The sequence below is a fragment of the Hydra vulgaris genome, chromosome 01, assembly GCF_038396675.1.
Source record: "Hydra vulgaris chromosome 01, alternate assembly HydraT2T_AEP".
In the NCBI taxonomy this organism is placed as follows: domain Eukaryota; kingdom Metazoa; phylum Cnidaria; class Hydrozoa; order Anthoathecata; family Hydridae; genus Hydra; species Hydra vulgaris.
In genome coordinates, this window is record NC_088920.1 from 36,572,354 (window position 1) to 36,590,507 (window position 18,154).

At 28.9% G+C, this 18,154-nt stretch overlaps 2 protein-coding genes across 2 annotated transcripts in view; both read left to right on the forward strand.

Annotated features, from left to right (window-relative positions):
* The window catches only part of LOC100202538 (cullin-3), a 49,225-nt gene extending 43,745 nt beyond the window's left edge, over window positions 1-5,480 (forward strand). Inside the window, exons 18-25 of the mRNA XM_065788050.1 lie at window positions 280-331; window positions 570-608; window positions 1,716-1,817; window positions 2,122-2,308; window positions 3,066-3,138; window positions 4,656-4,725; window positions 4,798-4,904; window positions 5,002-5,480. Coding sequence (XP_065644122.1) covers window positions 280-331; window positions 570-608; window positions 1,716-1,817; window positions 2,122-2,308; window positions 3,066-3,138; window positions 4,656-4,725; window positions 4,798-4,904; window positions 5,002-5,026 — 655 coding nt within the window. The 3' untranslated portion in view covers window positions 5,027-5,480. The remainder of the gene's footprint in view (window positions 1-279; window positions 332-569; window positions 609-1,715; window positions 1,818-2,121; window positions 2,309-3,065; window positions 3,139-4,655; window positions 4,726-4,797; window positions 4,905-5,001) is intronic.
* An 8,644-nt stretch (window positions 5,481-14,124) lies between these two features.
* LOC100201891 (general transcription factor IIF subunit 2) overlaps window positions 14,125-18,154 on the forward strand; it is a 39,510-nt gene continuing 35,480 nt past the window's right edge. Inside the window, exon 1 of the mRNA XM_065788051.1 lies at window positions 14,125-14,336. Coding sequence (XP_065644123.1) covers window positions 14,244-14,336 — 93 coding nt within the window. The 5' untranslated portion in view covers window positions 14,125-14,243. The remainder of the gene's footprint in view (window positions 14,337-18,154) is intronic.

Consider the following 18,154-nt stretch of genomic DNA (forward strand, 5'->3'; position numbering starts at 1 on the left):
TGCTTTAATTTAAAAAGTGTTTCTTAATTTATACAATTTTTTTAAAATTAAAGCATTTTAGGTTATTAAAAAAAAAAAAGGAAGGGGGTATTTCAAAAGTGTACCTACTTTTTAGGGGGGAAGGGGCAACTTAAAAGTTCAAATAGCAACAGGGGAAGGGGCGTCAAATTTCTAAATTTTTGGCGTACGTACTTTATGGACAACCCATAAACTAGTCATTCCAATGTCTGTATTATAAAAATTGACATGCTAAATATATATTAAGTTTTTTACTTTCAGATTTTATCTTGCGTGCCACAGTGGTCGTCAACTAACTTTGCAGTCACAAATGGTAAGAATTAAGCAACAAGTTTAATAAGATATTCTACTTGGTTTATTATTTGTTTATAATTTATAATTTCTGTGTAAGTATTATACTAATATAAGGCTCATCGTTTCTCATTTATTTTCTTATTGACTCATTGTTTACTAATTAAATGTTATTGAGTGTTGTTTACTTTCATTATAATTTACAAATAAAAAATTACTTGTTTTATTTGTTCTTGCTTAATTTTCTTGTTCAATTTTAGGGTACAGCAGATCTTAATGCTGTTTTTTATAATAAAAAGGTAATCTTTTGATTATTTTCATTATGTTATTTGTTATCTGGTAATTATATTACTTGTTATAGTTTTTTTACTATATACATACTGTGTTACATCATCTATTTAACACTATTGTTGTTTACTTCACAGCAACAGTTATATAATTAAACGTATAATTATAATGGTTTCATAAGCATCAAATGCTTTTTGAAATTAAAAAATATATATATTTTTGTTAGCCTTCTCAATCCCCTCCCTCAATCTTATGACTTCAAAACCCTCAAAGAACAAAGCTGAAAAACAAGTGGATGCAGTAATATTTCCATTAAAAGACAGTTATCTCATTATTTTTTGTTGGTTCATTTTTAAAAATACATTATTTCATATAAAAATGTTCATTCATTTTATTTTCCAACATTAAAGTTTTAACCATAGAGGTAAAAAAATGTCTATAAAAATCCATCAAAAATTGAAACATTTTATTTAGATTGTAAACTAAATAGATTTGCCAACCTTTAAATTACCATATATTCCATAATATGATATAACAGAAATTTTTATCTCCATAATATAACAGAAATTTTTATTCAGTTTTAGATAACCTTTTCCAGGTCAACAATAAGTTTAAACAAAAATAAAATGTTTTGGAGGCTAGAATTCAGCAGACAGATGAAACTTTTATATCCTAAAATGAGTGTTTTATATTTAATCACCATTTCTATCTTTTTCTCAGCCAAGCTGCTAAGAAAGAACTTACCATTGTTTTTGTTGAGTTCATCTTGAGTGTTTCTCCTACTGGCTTTTGCTAAAAATACAGTTTCCAAAACATTCTCTTTAAAATTTTACTGGAAAAAAACTAAAGCGAAATTGATGAATTTTTGGAATGACTTGAACAATTAAACTTAATTTAAACCTTTCCTTTTTTTTTTAATTGATAAATGAAAATAGTGTACAAAATTAAATGCAAATTAAATTTTTTATACTATTTTAAATTTAAATTAGAATTTAAATTATATATTAAATATAAATTAAGTTTATATTTGAGTTTTAAATTTTCTATAAATTTTAAGTTATGGAAAAAGATATCACAAAAAATAACATTTTTTTACTATTTTTACTTATATAATATAGGAAAATGGGCAATTAGCTTCAAAAAAACATATCATATCCGTTTCAACGTATCAAATGTGTATACTTATGATGTTTAATAAAAAAGAAAAAATATCTGCAGAGGTAAGTTTTTTCTAGTGCGACCACGTTAAATTTTTTCTTTCTTTTTTGAAGTTGTTTTTTAATTTTTAAAATGTAAAGAAAAATTTAAATCATTAAAACAGCAAAAAGCTTGCATTTAATGTTTTCATTTGAAAAATACAAATTTTTTGTTGTTGCTATATTTAGGAGGTTATATTAGACGATCAATCAGATAAGAGTTCAAAAAAATCTTCACCTGTATAAATTTTCTACTCTTAAATGCATTAAATGTATTTATTTTTGATTTGAATACAAATGATTATTAAATAATTTTTAATTGCTACAGGAAATTGGTCAAGAAACGGAGATTCCAGAAAAAGATTTAATGAGAGCTTTGCAATCGTTAGCGTTAGGAAAAGTTGCACAAAGAGTTTTGATCAAAGAACCCAAAGTGAAAGAAATTGAACCTTCGCACGTATTTTCAGTAAATGATCAGTTTACTTCCAAGCTGTTTAGAGTGAAAATTCAAACAGGTATATTTAAAACTTTGTTTAAATTAATAATGTAATATAAATATGTTGCTTATGAAAGCAAACTTGGTTGTTGGTTAAAAAGCTTGAAACAGGTAGCAATCCAGTAAGTAGAGTTACAGCAGCTAACATTTGTGTCAATGTTTTTCAAAGTGTTAATTAGACAGTGGCTCAGTTGGTCACCTGTATGCGATCATAGTGTCGCAGAAACAAAATTTTATTGATAATCAATAGTTACCGAGTCTGCTATTGACTATTAATTAAAGTAAAAAATTGTAGTTGTTGTTGATTGGAGCAAAGAGTTGTAATTAATTGCGGTAAAGATATACAGTTGTTGATTGGATAGCGAAGAAAAGATTTCTAGTTGTTTTTAATTGGATGGTAAAGAATTCCAACTGGTGTTGATTGAGGTAAAGTTGTCCGGTTGTTGTTGATTGGATGATAAAAAATTCTAGTTTTTGATTGAATGGTAAAGAATTCCAGTTGCTGATTCGATGGTAAAGAATACAAGTTATTGTTGATTGAGGTAAAGAGTTCCAGTTGTTGTTGATTGGATGATGAAGAATTCAAGTTGTTGACAAATTTGCGTAAAAGTCTGTTATTAATTTGTCTTTAATTTTGTAATTGAATAAATTAATTAAATTTTTGACGATGTATTGTATATAACCTCAACATACATAACGCATTAAATTGAAATTACTTTTCAAAATATCATGAAGCAGTTTACTTATTACAACAAGTATCGCAACTTGTATTTCAGTCTCTTCGAAAGGTGAATCAGAACCAGAACGTAAAGAAACTAGGCAAAAAGTTGATGAAGATAGAAAACATGAGTATCTTTTCATTTATTATATTTTGAAGTACTTCAAAGAAATCACTTATTTTGTGGTTGTTTTTTTTAAATGTTATATGCAATTCAAAAACAAAAAAAATATTTGTATTTTATAAAAAGAATTCAAGAATACGAGGAGTATTTTTTTTATTTTTTAAATATTCTTAGATTAAATAACTTATTGAAACAAAATTCACGCTTTGTGTGATTGGTTAAGAGTAAAAAACCATAAATTTATTTTTTTATATTTAAGTAACCAGTTACTACTTGTAGCCTTAGGTAGCCTTCGACATTAACGATTGGAATTCAGACGAAAACTTACTGTATTTGCTAAAACTGTCGGGATTGTTATGCCAAGACAGTTACAACATTAAAAAAAGATTTGCAAATGCGTAAGCAAGGTTTTCATTTTCTTTTTGCCAAGACAGTGAAATAATATTAGAACAGATATAAAATAAATAGTAAAACAGAAATATAATAAAAAAAAATCGATTTATATTCTGGATGAAAAAAATCTTACGAATTAAAATTTGTTAACAAAAATGAGCAAATTTATCTGAGAGAAATCATTTCCTGAAATTATTTCCTGTTATTTTCATGTGCTTCCCGGCCACAATACACTCCAGGAAGATGGGAGAATATTTGCAAAATAAATAAAAACTCTAGGAAGATGGGAGAATATTTGCAAAATAAATAAAAACTCTAGGAAGATGGGGGAATATTTGCAAAATAAATACAAACTCTAGGAAGATGGGTGAATATTTGCAAAATAAATAAAAACTCTAGGAAGACGGGAGAATATTTGCAAAATAAATAAAAAGGGTAATAAACATTTTCCAAATTAGGAAAATGTTTCTTTTCCTTTGGGTTTTCAATTATGTTGTGTAACATTTGAAAATAAAAAAACATCCATGCATTTAAAAAAAATTAAATTTTAGCCATTAAAATAAATTTAAAAAGTATTTTTAATTAGAAAAATATTTACTAAATCTCAAAAGTTTTAAATATCTTTTTTCTTTTTGAATTTGCTATTAGTCTTGAAGTTTTAAACTAATCTAATATTTAAAAAATCGTTTTATTTAATAATTGTATACTTGTGTTTCTATTCGAAATATTCGGATTAAAAAACGATTGACCGGCATGACAAAGATAATGTTAATGCCGCTGACCATAACTGCCGATCAGACTTTAAAAAGTTCAAGAATAAAAAATAAATTCTGTTTTGGAAGATTGGAATTCAATCTACTAACAAGTATTGTTCCCTATCATTTTTACAAATAATTGTGTTACTAATAAAGTGTCAATAAAACATAAGAAAACTGTTTTTTTGTTCGTTTTTGTATTCTTAAATAAAGTCGTCGGGTCAAATAAGTGCGCAAAATTGATGTTGCATAATTGTCACCAAACGAAGTTGCAGCAGACGTCTAAAAAAACTTTAAATTTTTTTCTTGGGTTAACTTTATTTAGTAGATCTTTGGTCCGCCAAAGGTTGTTTTTCTTAACTATATTTTTGTTTAGAATTGAAGCAGCTGTTGTGCGCATCATGAAAGCGAGAAAAAAGTTGCCACATAACGTTCTCGTAACGGAGGTTTGTTTATAAAAATTTACGTAGATTTCTTAAAACAAAACCTAATTTTTATTTTCATTGTTATTTTTTAAGACGATAGAACAGTTGAAATCGAGGTTTGCACCCAGTGCTATAGTAATAAAAAAGCGAATTGAAAGTTTAATTGAACGAGACTACCTAGCTAGATCAAATGACGATAGGTAACTTTATAACACTTTATAAAACTTAAATTTTTATACATTTAAATCGCTTCTTTTTTTTCTACTATAAAATTAAACTCATAATTTTATAATGCAGGAAAGTCTACACTTACTTGGCATGAGTTTACTAGCTTCTACAATCGATGCATTTTGTTTGTTCATATATTATATGTATAATTACTTGACAATCCATGCGTTTCGTTGGCTAGTTCCTGTAAAAGTGTTGTTAGTGATTATTTACGATGTTAGGTTATCAATATTCAAGATTACTTCGTTTCATGATACGCTTACCAAGTGAAATGGGTTCCATAGAAAAATTCTTTTGATACTTTGATTGATAGCTTAGTGATGTACTTATATTCATAGCAAACAGTTAAAAGATGCTAACAATCTTTTTCTATTTATATTTTTTTGATTGTTTTTTTTTTTCTATTTTTTTTTTTTTTTTTTTTTTTTTTGTTATGATTCGATTTTGTTGAGTGTGAGCGATATAGTTACATCAAATGTTATTCTCTCGATGAAAAAGTGGAATGTATAGTGTATTCCCTTTATAAATATAGAATTATAGACACTTCATATTTAGTTACATAAAAGTATGACCAAATGTTTCTTTATGTATACTGTGGTCAGAATATTGTCATAAAAAATGACGCGAACAAATGACACACCATATCTATACAATATTTACGTAATAATTTTTGGGTTTTTAGGGGCGGATGCAATATTTTTCGATATTTCGAATGACTAACATCCAGACATGGAGCAAACTCCAAAAATTTATGCTTGTACTTATGTCAAATAAAGGTAACAATATAAAGTTAAATATCCCTCAGTTTGAGAGGGTTGCAAGTTATTAAAGGTCATAATATTTGAAAGCTAAGATAGTACTTTATTAAATTTAAAATTTATTCAGGAGTATAAATTCTTATTTGACATGAGTATAAACATATAAATGTTTGGAATTTGCTCTGTCTAGAAATTAGCTCAATGTATGTCTATAAATTAGCTATCAATGCATGACGTAATTTCATAGTTATATAGATCTCAAACATCAAAAAATGCTGGATCCGCTCTGAGAGTTTAAACCGAATTGATGCATTTTTTTTTATTACATCTCTTACTGTTTTTACAATAAGCTAATTGTCTCGATTCGTTTTCAAAATTGGTATCTTTTACATCACTTAACAAAATACCATCAAATAGGTAGCCTCTTTGAAATATGGTCTCTCTCCTCAACCGCACCTGTGAAACTGTGTATCTCAAATATCTTCGTCGCTTTTAAACTTGCTTTTTTCTGAAGATGGCTGATCCCTTTAAAGGGAGTTTGAACAGGCAGTTAAAAACTGTGTGGTCGCCAAATTTGTGGGATAACAAAATTCATGGCTCTTTGTACCTTTAACACAGGACATATAGTAACTATATTAATTTTAAAGCAGGAAATTTCATACATCACTTAATCCAGGGTTTAATATTAGCATAAAAGTATTTGCTATAATAACTTCGATAATTGGAACTTCTTAACGTTTTCTTAAAGCTAAAAAGAGCTCTCTATACACAATAGGGTGGAGTGAAAATAACTTTTTTTAGAAATACAACTGTTCTCCTTGATTTCTATATTAGTTATAAGAAAACAGGTTGTAATAATATAAGTTAATCGAATATGGTTTGTATTGAAATTAAGAGTAGAGCATGGATTAAAAGTTTCTTGAACTGTTTTAAGTTGTTACTTATTTTAATGTAAGTTACTTTACCGTTCGAATTCAGTTTGAACTTATAATATAACTAATTCTGAAATTCTTGTCTTTTAAATATTATTTTTAATTTAAATTTTAATATTAAAAAGATTTTAAATACTTTTTAAATTCTTGTTTTTTAAATATTATTTCCATAAAATCATTTAACTATATTTATTATAACGTTTTTCAAATTAAAAAGTTGCTAAAACTATGTATGTTTCTATGTACCGCTTAATACTTTGCTATGCTTACTAATACTATGACAATACTATACTAATACTTCGCTGATTATATTGCAGTAAATAAAGTGTTAAGACATAAAACAGATCATCTATTATTTGGGTTTTCAAAACCACTCACAAAACAAAACCACTAGTTGTGATGCGGCATATGGTATATTTGTGAGAAAATATAAGCAACCTATCATTTCCTGTATATCATTTCTCAAATAATAGTATAATTAAATAAATGTTATAATTTTACATAAACTTCCTGGAAAAACCAAAAAAAAATAAATAAAGCAGCTTTAACAGCAACATACACAGTGTGTCATCATTTACATCCTCGACAAAGAGAGTTGTTAAGTTTTTTGAGCAAAGCAAAAAACTCTATATAAGGACAGACTAGCAAAACTGATTGAAACATCCGTTCCAATCCAAAAATCTTAGATAATGCTGCCAAAGTTATTATGGTACTAGCTATGGAGCACATTTTCTTAGAAATTACAAGGAGCGAACTTAAAGTTTGCTATTGGATCCATAGAAAAAGAAGAAAAAACTGCAGAGTATTTGAAGCAAATAGAGCTCAGACCTTAATGATGTAGTGCCACTAGATTCTATCATTTCTGCTAAACCTGTGACATCAGCTGTACTTGAGAATATTGGCATTATTTCACATGATGACAAACAAAGACACTGACCGGAGAAAGATAATACGTGAGCATTTGAAAGCCAAGGTTAACTTGAAAGTTAGTCAAGTTCGAGTAAAGGCATTGTACTTTAATGGTAAAATGAATGGACTTTCAATAAAAAGAGAACCATAGTGATGGAAAAGCACATCCTTAATTCAGGAACCTTGTTGAGGTTTTTTAAGGCACTGCTTTTTTTTGTAGCGAAACAGTCTAGACATTAAAATCTCAAATTCCATAGGATTCTAAATAACACGGTATCATTTTGGATGATTTGCAAGTGCTTGTCGGTGATGGAACTAATGTAAACACTAAAAGCAAGAGTGGTGTTATTCGATTGAGTAAAAACTTCAATGGCGTCTACAATAGGAAATTTGATTGCTAAATGCAAATGAGCTTCCACTACGTCATTTGTTTGTGGAGTTGAATGGATATTTAAAACCAAAATCTGGTTTTGGATACTATTCAGATTTTATTAGAAAGTCTCTTGTGAGATTTTAAAAGTTGTTGATTTTCAATCTATAAACTGTAATGTAGAAATGCCAAAGTGTGCACTGAAATTGCTCATTACAGATCAGCTTTGCCTTTTTGACATCTCTACTAAATAGCACTTCTTCTGCCAATCTAGCCCTTGAAAACTGCTTCAATCTAGGTGGCTCACCACTGCCAACATGGCCCTTAGACTATATGTTTTTACCGCAATTCCTCATCAAATTTGGTAACTATAGAACATACATTATGCGTCTTTATGCCCCCATGTGGTTCATTTTCAAAATAGAGTCTATTATCCTTTATGGAAAGTGGCATCTATGCAGTAAAACGGTCACAGTATCTGACAGACGCCCTACGTAAGATAGTAGTCAAGTTATTCAAACAAATTCACTCTTCGGTTATCAAGAAAATATTGTTCTGGCAATGATATTAGATGAGCAGCCACAAATAGGTGAAATTAAGAGTTAGGCGTATACAGAAAGCTAGAGAAGAGTGAAGTTATGGCATAGGTTATATGTGCTTGATTGATTGGAGTAATTCAAAGTGGGCAGAGCCCAATGGCGGATCTACAGAAAAGGGGCGAATTATGTAAGACCATAATTCTAAAAAAACTAAAAAAATTTTATAATTTGAATCTCAAAACTTACCCCCCCCCCCCTTCTCCTACTTTATGAGAGTCTGAATCCACCGAATCAAATTTTCGTTGATCTTCCTTCCTTCCTTCCTGGATGGTCTTGATCTACCGAATCAAAATTAGCAAGCTCAAAAGTAAAAAGGCAAAGACCAAGGCCATATGTTACAAGACCAAAAGTTTCAAGGCCAAGGAAAAGAGTTTCAAGACCAAGGCCAAGAATAAGATTTTCAAGGCCAAGGCCTACGAAAACATTTTTAAGACCAAAGACTTAAAATTTGGCCTTACTTTTAGGCCAATTATAACCAAAACTGTAGGTAGCAAATGATGTGAAAATAAAACCACATGTTGTGAAATTAGACCAAGGTTATGTGCAGAATTCAACGAAGTTAATAAGAAAATATACTTGATATATTTTCTTATTAACTTCGTAGATATATTTGAAAGCCGAAAAAAAAATACATAAAAATAAAGAATTAAATCTTCTAAATCTATAATTTTGTATATTTTTGACTTAATGCTAACAACTAATATTAACATCTTTTAATTAAAGGTATGTTGTTATTAGATATTAAACCTTTAAAATTCTGTTTTTAATTTTAAGAAAAAAAACAACTATTATGTTCATGTATTCGTATCTTTTTTTGAAATGTTTTGACTAATAAAAAACATTAAGATATACCGTGTGACTTAATTTATAGATGTAATAAATTCTCATTAACTAACCATGTCATTGATTATTCTGCTTTAAATTATTTGCTTTAAAATGGCTAATCAAAAATAGCCTTTTAAACTGTGACATAAAATGCAAAATTATGTTCCAAAGCTTTCAAGTATACAAAAATAACTTTTGTAAACAAAATCAACTGAAGTAAAATTTTTGAAATGCAAACACGAAAGAAAGTTCTGAATTCTTTAAGAGAAGGTTAAGATCTAACCTATCAAAGCCAAGGCCGAAATTTTCAAGGAGAAAGACGAAGGCCAAGGTCAACAGTTTCAAGGCCAAGACCAAGGCTAAGGGCATAATTTTTGGCCTTAAGGTAAGGCCAAGGACTAACAACTCTGCCCTGGCAGAGCCACAACTAACAATAAAGCTCACTGATGAGCAGTTGGAAGAAGCAACAGAGGATTACATTCAACTTAGTGATCTTTTGGAAAAAATACCGTTCCACACGGAAGCTGTAGAACGTTGTGCAAAGATGGAACAACTGTTTCTGCCTCGGTTTGATATTAAAAGAGATGGTATGATACGTGTTGACCTGCAATCTAGAAAGAATATGCCAATATTTAACACCAAGGCACATTATAAAATTATTCAGAACAATTTTAGTTCTATAGACCCAAAAAGTCTTAAAGGATTTTGGAACAAAAAAAGGACAAAACTTTGATATTTTTATAAACACTTTTTAACTTATGTGTTTTAATTTAATGGGGGTTCAAACATGGAATTTTTTTTGTTCTAAATTCTTATGAGATCCTATAGGACTTTTTGACTAGGATTTGAATGTTAATATAATGTAGTAAATGCAACTGTTCAATACTAAACCTCCATTAAAATAACATGTTAATAGACTAGAAAATAGCATTCAAAAGGAAAAATATTACAAATTATTTCTTAAAATTAAAAACGTCAAACATGATAAATTTTGAAAATTTACCTAACTTGGCCTAAAAATGCTGCATGCTGGGTAATTCTTGACCAATTTTGCTCATCTTATTCTCTTTTTTTAGTTTTCTTATAACTAGTATAGAAATTATTTTTGCTCTGCCCTAATTTACAGTGTTGGAAAAAATAATTAACTCATGAAAATTTAAAAGAATAAATTTTATTCACAGCAATTGATGATGATTAAAATACCTTTTTTTTTTTTTTTTTTATAAAGTTTAGTGCTAATATTTATATTTTTAAGATTTTATATCGAAAGAAATTAACAAATTGCAACTTAGTGTTTGTTATTAAAAAAACAGGACCAATACCAGATGACAAGAAACATTCTCATACTACCGCCACCTAATTTTACAGTTTTTTAATGTAAAGTGGGTCAAACTCTTTATTGGTGGTCTGCGAATAAATTGCTTGCCATCTGATCTAAAAATATTACATTTAATTTGTTAAAATATTAAAATTTGTCTGTTCACAAAACTGTGTCCTATTTCGTATTAACCTATGCAGAATATTTATGACAAAACTTTATTCTGGCTTTTATATGTTGTTTTTTCAATAAAGGCACACTTCTTTTAGATGGTCTTAAACTGGAAGTAAACGGTCTTTAACTGTAGATGTGGTTACATTTAGTGTAGGTGTGGTTACATTTAACTCTAAATTTTTTTAAATGGTGTTGCTGGAGATAAACGGATCCTTTTTTAGCTTCACAAACAGTTAATATATATTCTCGGAAAGTTGTTTTTCTTTTTCAACCTCTAGCTTTAAGAGTGTTTTAAGCTACTGCAACAGAACGCTCAGTTTTTTTTTGAAAAATTTTTATATAACTTTCCACTATTTTTGATTTTATCTCCTGATGAGGGAGTTAAAAGTTGAACCACCAAATCATTTCAATCTACCCTTTGCAAATACTTTTGATCTTTAATGTAACTTTTCATCAGTTGAATCATACACATGCAAAATACACCTACTTGCTCTTTGTAAGACTAACTTAAATATGGCTGTTTTTTTGTGATCTTAAGGTTAATGACAAATACTCTTTAAGATTCCAATAGTCACAGGCAAAGTAAACAAAGTCTTCAATAGTCACATGCATGCTCTAAACACAAATTTATCCATTAATTCACCTGCTTTTTGTGAAATCAGATTTGAATCATCTAACTATTTTTTATGTACTTTTGCTGAGCTCCACTTCAATTAATCATCTATATTTTCCCATTGGATGAGAGCGGCGAGGCAAAGACTATAGCTTTTGGTATATCTAAAGCTTTTAATAAAGTCTGATATGCCGGTCTACTCCATAAGCTCACTTCATATGGTTTATCTGGAAAATCTATTAAAACCAACAAATCATTTTTTTCCTAATTGCTGTTTCTAATTTTTCTTGGTGGACTTCATTCCATTTACTTCTATGGTGCCATCCTTGGTCACGTATTGTTCATCATCTATATTGATGATTTTCCTAACTACCTTATCTTTAAACTGGCTTTATTTGATGATGTATATTCTAGCTATATATTTCAGTCTTGACAAAATGCCATCACTTTTTATTTGCTTAATAGAGCTAATTTTAAATCTTTTTTTTTGTGTGCCAGCTCGGAGATTTTAGTGGTTGCTAAATTTTAACATAAACAAACTCTGTTATTTACTGCTAACACTTATTGGAATATTGTTGATATTTGTATATAGATTAATAACAACACTACTGAGTCCTCTACGTCTTTTTTAATTGTATTCTATTAATTATTTTATATGAGCTTCTAACTTAACTAGTGATTGTATGCAGATAGGAGTGTAGGGGAGAGTGGGGAGAAATGGTCCACCATTTTAACTTTTTTACTAAAAGTTACATAAAAACATAAATAACAACAACTCAGGGATGTTTGTTATACTTCTCAATAGAGTAACCATTTATTTCAAAATATAGTCTATAAAAAAAAATAAAAATTATCATACATAAATCCAAAAAGCCACTCTCTTCCGGCCATTGAATTGGTGATCCATGACGTAGGGCATTTTATGTTATTCACTGTAGCCATTTCAACCGCAAGAGCACAAACATTTCTTGTTGTTAGACCATAAAACATATTTGAGCACCTGGCCAGGTATGTTGCTAAGCAATTTTCTTGCTCTGCAGAAAATATCAGGCTGAGCTGATAGTTGGGACACAAGCTAGTTTGTTTACTTTTTGCCTTTTTAATGTTGTTAATTAGTGTTGATCGGGCAACATTAAACTCTTTTGCCGCTTGTCGAACTGTCATGCCCTTCTTAACAGCAGTTACAGCATCTATCATAACTGACTCTGGCACTTTGCCTTTGTCAGCTTTCCTTATGTAAACTCGAGACATTATTACCTGGAAAAAAAAAAAGAAAAAATTTGTCATTAACTATGTTTTGACTTTTAAAAATCTAGATTAGATCTAGAGCTAGATCTACTTAGAATAGAACCAGCATTAATAATTAAAAGATTTATCACAGTAAAGATGAGACATACATCTATATAGATTCCAAATGCTAATTATAAGCATATCATCCCTATAGAAATCTACTGCCAATCATGAATCAAATAAATGGGGAGAAGCGGACCTCTTGTCGACCATTTCTCCCCACTGGTACCTGAATTGGTTAAAACACTATAAAATTTTTATTTATTGAATTTGTAAGGCAAAAGTTATAAATTATTATAAAGAAATGTTGGTTTTACAATAATACCAACTTACCTTGAATTCTGATGTAGATCCAATGAAATATAGACGTACAAATTGGTTAAGAAAATACTTGTTTTGTGACAGAAAAATTTCAGTATGCAAATAAAAAACGTGCATAAGAATTTAGGAAAAGGAATAGTTTTTTAAAAACGTCTCATGTTACTGAAGTTTTTTTTATTCTGGTCCACTAGTTTTAAAAATAGCAGGGGGTGTCCATTTCTCCCCACTGTCCATTTCTCCCCACTCTCACCTATAAGTTTAAAAAATAGGATAGAAGTAAATAAGTTAATAAGAGAATTAGTTAAAAAAAAAAAGAAAGTAAATACGCTGGAAAATGTTCGACATTCTTACGAAAACTTTTGAGAATGTGAAATAAAACCCATTGAAAATCCCAAACATCGTAAACTTATTTACTTTGTTAACACAATAAAGGATCCAAATTGTGAAAAACATTTAAGCAATAGAGTTTTTATGGTTTCTTTTATGAGATAAACTATCCTATTAAAAGTTTATTGATATAGTAATAGTAAAAAAATGATTAAGTTAAGTGTTTATTTGTGTTTGAATTTTTGTTCCGATAATTTCCGAAAAACCTTAGAACTTTAGTAGCAGATAAATATTAGTTTTCTAAATTTGCCAAAAATTAATATATAATTATAATAATATAATTAAATTATACAAAAAATAAGACTTAAAGGTATCATCGTTATTTGAAAAATGCGAAAAAAGATCAATGCATAAACAAAAAAAAGTAATAATAATAAACTTAATACTTGTTAATAAAAAAAAAAGAACCGTTTATTAACAAAAAATAAAATTAAAAAAAAAAGCATTAGAAAGTTCTTTTTTTAGGAAAAAGAACAATATAATAAGTTCTAAAATTTCAATTCCACAAAAATTTTATCTGAAAAGATCGTCGAAATTTAAAAATTTTTTGCCGAATAACGATCAACCTTAAAGGATGTATAAAATAAATTAGTATCGTCTGCACATCCTGTTTACTTGAAGCTTTTGGGACATATAAAAGATAGAGGGGCGCAAGAAGAGAACCTAAGAGTATATTAAACTGCGCGTTTTTTAATATTTAAAAAGCAAAACAAGTGTAGCCTCAGCGCGATATTAAAAAATAAGGTTATTAAAAAGCACAGACTTACCAATTAAAAATACAGTATTTAGTCCATAAAACAAAGTTTTGATACAATATGACTTCTTCTCCTAGCGCTGCAACATCATCATTATCATCTTCGACTAAAGTTGATTGCACTAGAGCTGGTCAAAGCGTTTGGTTAGTAAAGGTACTTAATTTGAACATTTTTTTAAAATCTAGGGTCGATTTCCTCATTGCACGTAATTAGGGTTATTATACTATCTTCTTTTGAAATAATAATTAATGTTTATTTTATATAGATATGCGGCAAAAAGTGTCAATAACTGTGTGATATTAAATTCAAAGATATCATTAGAAGCAGTTTTAAGTCACTAAAAAAACATTTTATTTTTTGATATAATTTAAGAAAGTTATGAGGTTTTTAAGCACAAAATTTTTATAAGAAAGTTTGGATAAAGATGTGGCAGTAACCATGGATATCAGATGAACTCAAGCACTCTATACAGCACAAAAATAATCTCTTTAAAAAATATATTAGGTCAAAAAATCAAACAAATAAAACCATATTTCATAATGAGTATAAAGCATTTCGTAATAACCTCCAATCTAAACTCAAAGAAAGCAACAAAAAAAAAAAAATACTATGATAATTATTTTACTGAAAACATAAAAAATATAAACGCAACCTGGAAAGGCATTAAAAACATTATTAATATTAAAAGTAACTCTCAAACAACTCCTAATGTAATCATACATAACAATAAAACAATAGCAAACCCTTTTGGTATTTGTAATGCTTTCAACAACTTCTTTACTAACATTGTTAAGGATATCCAGGCAACAATTCCTTCATCATTGAATCATTTCACACATTACTTATCTAATCTTTTTCAAAAATCTTTCTTTATAAAACCTACTGACGAACATGAAATTTCAAAAATTATCAACTCTTAAGACACAAATAAAGCTTCTGGACCAAATGGTCTGCCTGTTAAAATTATAAAACTATTAAAAACAGAACTCTCAAGAATCCTTTCTAACACTTTTAATATCTCGTTCTCAAGTGGTATTTTCCCAGAAAACCTAAAAACTGCCGAAGTTGTACCTATTTTTAAAACTGATTCAAAACTATTAATATCAAAATATAGGCCAATTTCCCTCCTCTCCAACATTGATAAAATTCTTGAAATGTTTAACCGCTTATACAAATTCTTCAATAAAAATAAACTGTTGTGTGAATTACAGCTTGGTTTTCGAACAAACTACTCTACATCACTTGCTTTATTAAGTCTAACAGAAAAAGTTAAAGATTCTCTGGATGAAGGAATGTTTAGATGCAGCATTTTTATTGACCTTCAAAAGGCATTTGACACTGTAGATGTTGACATTTTACTTTATAAGCTATCCTACTATGGTATTAGAGGAGTCTCAAATTCTTGGTTCAAATCTTTCCTTACTAATAGAACTCAATTAGAATCCATTAGTGGGATTAGTGGCTAAATGCCAACAAAATTTCCCTCAACTCCAAAAAAACTGATTTAATATTATTTAAAAGTTGTCACAAAAAATTAGATCAGCTGCTCAAAATTAAGTTAAATGGGAAAAAACTTAGGTGCAAAAAATTTGTAAACTACTTGGGTATAAAGCTAGACAAAAACTTAGCCTGGACTTACCATTATAACGATTTATCTAATAAGTTGAATAGATCCCTTGCCATCCTGTCAAAGCTAAGACGTTTTATAAAACAAAAAACTTGAAAATCTATTTACTATGCTTTGTTTCACTCTCATCTCACATATTGCCTTCTATCATTGAGTCAAAACATAAGTATTGTAAATCGCCTATTTATCATGCAGAAAAAAGCAGTCAGGGTTATTGAATTTCTACCAAATAATTCACATATATTCCCATCTTTTAACACACTACAAATTTTAAAACTGCATGATATAATCAAAATTGAAAATTGTTTTTTTATTCACAGCTGGCTAAACAAAAAGCTACCTCCTATATTTAATAAATGGTTTACTCTACGCAGTACAATTAGCTATCAACTTACAAGAAATTCTTGCAGAGGTGCACTGAGTGTGCAAAAGTATAATACAAAATCCTATGGCAAACATTTCTTTAAATACTCTGCATTAATGGACTGGAATCAAATTCAAAATAAATTAAAATCAATCCCTTTTAGCAACATTTAAAAAAATGTTTTCAAAACCAAATTAAAATACTACTTGCTACATCAAGATAAATAGAAACAACAGTAGTATCACTGGTGATAATAGATAAATCATCATAAAAGATACATATATAAGATACATATATATAATACATCATATAAGATACAAATATGAATGCTGACTAATTGCAACCTTCTGTGAGTGTATTATTTATTTTATTTGCTTTTTTTTTTCCTTTCTTTTGTTTTGTTTTGTTCATGGTCGCTCTCCACGATTTAGCCTAGCTATATGAGAGTGAACCATCCAGAATGTAGACTATACGAATATTTTTTATAACTTATAACATTTTTATGTAAAACATCTATATTTCTGGTAAATATATTGCTTTTTGTTGTTGCTGTTGTTGTAATTTGTTATTATTAAGTTAAGCATAAAAGTGTCCGCATTCCATTAGATTCCTCATCCATTTTTTTTTATCTAAATAGAAATTTTAAATTAAATGTGTTTTGCTAGTAGGGAGTCCTAACCTTCAAAAGCTTTGTTTGAAAAAACGTTCCCGCTGCAAGTTATTATGTTGTTGTTGTTATTAATAATGGTCTCAAGACATGAATAATATATAAGTATGCAGTATAATAATATATAAGTATGCGGTATATACATGAATAATATATAAGTATGCGGTAAATTATGCGGTAGTGGTGTAGTGGTAAAGCCCTCGCTTCATAAGCGAGAGGTTCCGAGTTCGATCCCCACCACGTCCCTGGTAGTACCGCGCTCAACTTGTTTCTCCGCGCAGCGGCCTTGTTCGTCAAGGTTCGTGTTTCGGAGTTATAGATTTGAGAGAGGGTTATAACCACTATTAAGTAGCCTCCTCATCTGTAGTGGCTTTATCGGCCTTGAGGAGATGAATAACAAAAAAAAAAAAAAAAAAAAAAAAAGTGAAGTTATATAAAACTTAGTACATTCTAATCATGGTTAGAAAGAGGTTGAGTCAAACTAATTGATGCAAAAACCTTAAGGTTCTTGCTTAATTATAAAAAAAGATATAAGAGAGTAAAGTTCATGAAAGTTAATTGTTTTTTGACAAATGTTAAATAAATTTTGTTCCACTGTGAAATTACTCTCAGGGGTAAATATAATATACCTAGAGTGTGTGGTGGTGCCTCTGCCACTGTTACCCACTCAGAGTGCATGAGTTTTATGTAGTTAACAACATAAATTAATGAGATTCGCAATTTATTTGTTGATAAATAGCAATCAATAGAATATTCAAGAAAGCACCTATCCCCTCTGGGTAGCAAGGACGAATAGACATATTTAGGGGTGTATATAGGAGCATTTCTCAGAATTAAACAATGATTGGTAAATGTTTCTACCAACTACTGTATCTCATAGCATTTCGGAGAGGTCTGATATTTTTCTAAACTCTAGTTTTTGAAATGCTGTTGAAATATCTGACAAACTAAGGTTTTGAATTTAAATAGCCACTTTGCTTTTTTCAACAATTTAGTTCATTTGAAACTTTTCCTTGTAAAGAATTTCTTAGCTGAACAGTTGTATTATTCCTTGCAACACAGTCAGTCATGGAATTTGTAATATTTTAAATAATTTTTGTGCAATGTTTTTTCGCAATTATGGAAATCAGAATACAAAAGTGCAAGTTGATCAAATAAAGATACAATGTTAGTTTGATTATCATGTGCAGTCGTATACAATAGCTGATCTATTGCTGTAATATGACACTGTGTTTCAGTTGTAAAATGAATAGAGTTTATATGTATTTTTTTTATTTGGTTGATGCATCAAACCCAAGAATAATATTGGATGT